Here is a 6,697-nt window from a genome sequence, read left to right as displayed (position 1 = left end):
TTCCTGCAGGGGAGAGAACAATAAAACAGAGTGAGACAGAGTCTGACGACGTTTCAGAGTTTGGATATGACTCAGATATATCAGATTCCTCACTATTTTCCATAGATAGTGACAGCAGTGAAACAGAAAATATTTACAAAGAATCTAGACTGCGGAATAAAAGAGGAGGCCAGATGGACTTAAAAAGAGTGACAGACCAAATAGAAAACGATTGGCTGGAAGTTCGGGTAAAAGGAATTTCATTCAAAAATCCTACCAGTGAGAAAAGAGGTAGAACATTAACAAGACATTGGAACAAGAAGATTGTTAATGATAGAAGTTTGACTTACGGACAAATGCGATCGGCGAGCAAATCGCCATCTGCCCAGAGAGTCGCTCGGACCGAAGGATGGTCGAAAACTGGCAAAAATGCATTGTATCAAGAAGGATACGCGCATAATAGACAAATAGTTAAAGAGCTGGAAAAAGTAGTTTGTTCATTAAAATCAGAAATTAAAAGTCTGAAAAAAGAAGTAGAAACATTAAAATATAAATAGGACTGGAGGACCAGGGTTTATACAGGGTTTATTCTTAAATTGAATTTACTACCTTTTTACCACCTATTTTACTACCATCACAATATTTTTACTACCAACACGGCTTCAAACTTCAACTGTAGCAGTGTTAAGTGTTAAGTAAAGTGACAAGTAAAGACATGAAATATCTTTCCAAAATAAATTAATAACATATTGAATCACAATTTAATGAGGCAATTATAACTTAATTTCAACACTGGGAGGGAGAGATAGAGAACCAGAGAGAGCGAGAAAGAGAAAGTCAGGAGAGGTTCTGTAGGTGTATGTGAGTGTGCATGTGTGTTAGGGCAAGTGAGTGAGCTACATTCAAGTAAGAGGGAACTCTACCATAGGACTTGGATTAATCAAGATATCACAACAGGCCTTGGTCCATAGGATTTACTCAATATGTCAACAATTTTAAGTAACAATTACATAAAAAATAGAAGACAGACTGGACCTTTAGAATGAACAGCTACACAATGTGTAATAATAAAGTGCAATTGTACACTATAATAACAGTATTTCATTAATAAACAAATATGTGGCATATATTCCAAATACATTGAAATATATTCTGAAATATAACAAAAATATATGAAATATAAGTATGAAATATATTTATTGGGCCAATTTCAAATATTTGCATATATTCCAAAATATATCCTGAAAATATATTTCTTTTGTGTATGGGTCGAATCAGACTCTGCAAACACTCTCTTCTCAGGCTGAGTACGGAGTGTTCCCCTATCTTGGTTCCTGGTTTGCCCAGGAGTGCCTATTAAGGAACATTATTAATTTAATAATTAATTAATATAATAATTATTTATTAATTTAAGGAACACCCATGTCAGTGTTTTCTTTGAAAGGAAATGTTTGAATAATATTAATGATCATAATATTCATAGTGAACAAATTGTATGTAATTGTGATTGTGTAATTAGTGTGATTGTGTAAAACAAATAAACAACAATGAAATTACCTTGATGGAAGATTCAGCCCCCAAGCCTATGTCTACCCTTTTGAGGGAGATCCAGTTCTTCTCATCAGAGATGTCCAATTTAATGAGCTGCAGGGGGTTAGGTCTTGAATGAGCTCCCTTCTGATGAAGCGCCTCAGTAAACTCTGATGATGACAACAAGCAGATAGTTACCAAGCCATTCCATCAATTAAGTAAGGGTTAATGCCCGACGAGATGTCCATTATCAGGTTTTAATGGACGACGGCGAGGCGTGAACCGTCCGACGCGCAGCGGAGTCCATTAAAACCTGATAATGGACACCTCAAAGGGCATTAACCCGCTTATACCATGGTTACTTACTTACGAAAGAAAGAAATATTTAATCAATTAATAATACTTTAATGTGTTTTAGAGTAAAAATCGTGAGGGTTTTTATTTAAGTCGAGCGCACTATTTAATATCTCCCGTATACAGGCGTTGCCAAGCAACGTGGCCACAGCGACAGCAGTTGATCAGTGAGTTTGAGCCAGCGCAATCATTTATAACTGTCATCAGGCAAATTGACGGGACGCCTTTCCTAGGTGTCCATTATCACTTTTTAACGGACACCCTGCAGCCAATCAGAATCGAGTATTCACCCAGACCATGGTGTAATACAGGTTTACATTCAAATTAGTTAATCAAAAACTTTACAGTGATACTCACCAAGAGAAGCTGAGTTAAATCTTTTGCCAAAAATGGCAACACAGGCTCATCTGTCTGGTATTTTTGGAGAAAGGGGTTAAAACTTCTTGCAATGGAGAGGAAGAATTGGAGCTTTGGGATTAAGAGTGGATCCCCCTGTGCTGCCAGGATGGCATCATAAGAGGCCGTGTTTGGTTTTTGAACCTTCTTATTCTCTGCAGCATTGATGTATTTCTGAATCAAAGGCCAAATTTCCAGGACTCTCTCGGCAACTGGCACATTTTCTACCCATCTGTGGCCACAGAAAGAGAGGGGAAAGCAGGACGACCCAGTGGTGATGGTGTAGTCCTCTCTGCGGGCAGGAACGTTGTGAAAGAGGAAATGGAGCGCACGCAGGAGCTTGTCAATTTGCCAGGCTGTAAAGCCTGCCTTCATGGCATTGTGGAGAGTGTGAAGTCCACAGCTCCCAACTATCAGGACTTGAGCACCTCCATACAGCTCAGTATGCTCCTTTTGAAGGAGATCGAGGAGCTTGAAGTTTACGTTGGGGCCATCCATTCCCACAGAGAGGAGCCGCCTCATGTTGAGCTGAGCAACACATTCCTGTGAATTATCACACAGAAGAAAGTTTGTTTAAATAACATTTATTGATTACGTAAACCACATTCAATATACAGACCGACAGTAAAACTGTATACAGTATGCTTCAAATTAAACATTTAGCTTTATTATCCTAATGTAAAACGTAAGTAAGATGTTGAAATACATTTGAAAGAGATAGATATTATGCTTATGTCAAGGACTGCTTTGCCAAAGCATAAGTTAGGCTATAACACTTTTTAATTACCATATATACATTTTTCCAACATTGAGTTACAGAATTCAGAAGTAGGCTAAATGAATAAAATTATCAACTCCATGAAACTGTTCAAATGCAAACAATGTCCCCTGGCCAGTGTTGGGCGAGCAACTTGGAAAAATGTATTAAGCTAATCTACAAGTTACTCTCCATCAATCACTAAATGAAAGCTACCCACCAAACGAAATATAGCCAATGTAGCAAGCTAAGCTACAATAAAATGACAAAAGTACATCACATAACTACATCAAAGCTACTTTATTAAAAAATTGAACTAATTTCACTCCAAGCCATGGCTATCTAGTGATCAATAAAACTGTAAGACAAACTAATAGGCAAAAATGTCAAGATAGCTTATTAAACTGTTCTCAATGCTTTAACTGGGGTATGATTTTGATTCATGGTGTGACACTTCTCTTCTCCCATGATCGAACACAGAATGCTGCTACGTCAGAGCGGCCAAAGCGTCAACAAGCTTCCCCGTACTTTTTGACAAGCGTCCTTGACAGGGCGGCCAGAGCTTCTTTGCAGCTCAAGTCGGCGGCGGTGTGAACAGTTAGACCACAGCAGAAACTCCGCTGGGAAATGTAGCTTCTGTAAATGCTACCATGTTACTTAATCAGTGAAATACTTTCACTTCTGAAAAGCTACTTGATGTAGAAAATAGCGACGCTACTGAGAAATGTAGGTAAACTAGTAACGGCGCTGATTTGAATGCCGCTACTGCCCAACACTGCCCCTAACCAATAAGTATATAAAAATAAACTTACTTTGATGTGCTGCAACAGATCCTCAGCTCTTCCATGTCCCAGAAATTGTGAGCCAAAATACCTCGAGCGGACACAGCCATCCTCCAAAAAACTAATGTGTATGTCCATTTGTTTTTTCTTTGAAGATTCATTCAGACTCTCATCAAACATAAGTATGTATGGTCCGGCATGATTTATAGCTTCAACCAGTTGCTTCTTAAAATAGGGGGCGATGTCAAATTTGATCATGTAGCTGGTCTTATCTTTGGCCAAAGCGAACGATTTGGCGATTTGGGAATCCGGGAACATCATGCTAAACAACTTGCACTTGCCCATATTTACTTGGTAAACTCGCGCGGAGCAGAGGTATACCGCCAAGCTAAGAGGTTTACCGCCCAACGTACACATCGCGTGACGTCATTCCATTCACTCAGGTCCGACCTTACTTTTCTCTGTCTTTGGGTCCGACTCAAAATAAAAATAAATTCATGGAAGTTTAGTAAGGAAATAGGCCTGCACACGTAAGTTACACTAATTGAAAACCATATAGACCCAGTTAGATGGGGCTTCGAAAATTTACTACCTCGTCAGATGATGTTTACTACTTTTTACTACTTTTTACTGGCCTTAATTTGGCATAATTTAATTTACTACCTTTTACTACCTTTTACAACCCCGCGGAAACCCTGAGGACAAAATTACAAAGGACCAGGAAAGACAGGTCACAAATCAAAGAAAAACAGTCAGGATTCGGCCGGCAACTCCCGGATTTACAACTTCTCATAGACAATTAGAGGTTGCGACTCCACAAGAAACTGAAGAAAACCAAGATAGAGTACATGCAAAACTGCTGGAATTACAATTAACAGAAGCGGTTAGGAAGCAGGTAGGAAATAAGAAACAGCATGAAGACCAGAGTGCATATGCAGAACGGATAATGAAAGCGGCTGAAAATGCACAGCTGGGTTGTGATGTTGCTACCAGATTGGTCCAAACCTGTACGGGCCACCCAATATCGTCTGAGGCATTGGGAAAGATGAGGAATTTGACAGGCATAGAAGATAAAATGAAAGAATGGACAAAAACCCTCGTTAATGCCCAAAAAGAGCAGATTCCCCTGTTAGGAATTTGGCTATCTATTGAACCGGAAATCCCTGAGGCCGACAAAGTTCCGTTGCTGAGGCATGGTGGAAGGAGAATCCCAGGCGGACGTAATTTAATTACATTACTTAATAATGCGACCAGACAAAAAATTGAAGAAAAATTAGCTGAGTATGATCTTGCTACAAGAATAGAAGAATAGAATAACAAAGAGAAACATTACACCGCAAAATAAACAAGCTCAAGGGCCAAAATTCAAAGAGAGATTTAACAATAATAAATTCCAGAAGCCAGGAGGATTTAAAAAATATGGAGCAAGTTATCAGAGCGAAACTAGAAAAATTAACAAGTTCGCTGGAAACAGACAGACAACTCAGACAACAGGAAAAAAAGGCATGCAGTATGCACAGGGAGGGAGGAAACTCCCACAGAAGTCAGGCTTCATTCCAGCAGAAAAATGGGAAGATATGACCCCTGCAGAACGAACTTAAATAATTGAAGACCGTAAGAACAGAAATCAAAACATAAAAAAGATTAGGAGAACTAAGGTAATTAAAAAGGCAGAAAAACCATCTCAAGTAAACAACAAGGAAACATGCAAAACTAAGAAGAAGGAGCGAGTCAGTTCTGATACAGAATGAAGGTTAGCTGGCCAGTTGAAACAGAACCTGTGTGGCCCAAGAGTTACAGAACAAAATGAAAATTTATATATTGATATTCAGGGAACAAAGTATATTTTCGACACAGGCGCAAAAATTTCCGTTTCAACTGAGCCTTTACATACAAATGGTACGATACATGTACAAACATATAACGGACAGATTAAAACAGAAAAAACAGGTGAACGATATGGAATTACTATGATTGAAGGTTCTGAAAATTTATTAGCAGCAAAAGATTTGAAAAAGGTTTTAAGATTAAAGCCGGTTAATTATGAGCAAGAATTAAACATAATTGAGAATGACATAAAAGGTTCACAGTGGGCTAAGGAGCACTTAATGACAGAGCTGCGTAAAACTCTGTACGGACGGAGCAAAAATTATTGCGGCAAAGTAAGTGTTAAGTTTGCACATGTTATTGAGGGTGGAATTCATAAACCACAACGGCAATACCCAATTAATAAAAAAGGACTGGCAGAATTAAACATAACCATACAAGAGCTTGAAGGACAGGGAGTTATAAAACAAGTCAAGGGAGCTATAACTAACTCACCGATCCAGTTAGCTGCCAAGCCGGACGGGACATTTAGATTTCTTACCAACTTTAAAGCTTTGAATCGTTTAACACAACCGGATAAACGTTATTTGATTAACGCGCGAGATACAGTTGAAAAAATACGTGACGGACGATTTTATTCAAAAATGGATTTGGCCAATGTATTTTATGGGATTCCGCTATCCGAAGAAAGTCAGGAAAAGACTGCTTTTACGGCGAACAATACCCATTACGTTTACCGACGTCTCCCGCAAGGATATTTGAACAGTCCGATAATATTCCAATCGATCTTGGCCGAAATTTTGACAGGCTTAGATGTTGAACTTTATATTGATGATATATTACTCATTTCTAATGGAGAACGAGAACACGTACAACTTGTAACAGAAGTGTTGAAACGACTTGCGGAGGCAGGTTTGAAAATAAATATAAAAAAGACACAGTTAATGACTGACATGGTCGAATTCCTGGGATTTTGGATTTCAGCGGGAAACAAAGGAGTTACCCAGTCCATGAAAGAAAGAGTGAAACTAATTGAAACTCCCAAAACAGTTGAAATCGAAAACCACTTCAC

The 6,697-nt window shown here is 38.6% G+C and overlaps 1 protein-coding gene across 1 annotated transcript; it reads right to left on the bottom strand.

The window, feature by feature from the left end:
* Positions 1-1,549: 1,549 nt before the first annotated feature.
* LOC311082112 (uncharacterized protein) lies at positions 1,550-4,116 on the bottom strand (the record flags this gene model as incomplete). The annotated part of the gene is made up of 3 exons (XM_084112856.1): positions 1,550-1,679; positions 2,221-2,802; positions 3,829-4,116. The coding sequence occupies 3 exons, from the start codon at positions 4,114-4,116 to the stop codon at positions 1,569-1,571; spliced, it is 981 nt and encodes a 326-aa protein (XP_083968982.1). The 3' UTR covers positions 1,550-1,568.
* Positions 4,117-6,697: the final 2,581 nt, after the last annotated feature.

Source organism: Abramis brama (genome assembly GCF_963993115.1).
Source record: "Abramis brama genome assembly, chromosome: 4".
In the NCBI taxonomy this organism is placed as follows: domain Eukaryota; kingdom Metazoa; phylum Chordata; class Actinopteri; order Cypriniformes; family Leuciscidae; genus Abramis; species Abramis brama.
The sequence above is the reverse complement of the archived record's forward strand: the minus strand, read 5'-3'. Positions and strand labels throughout refer to the sequence as shown.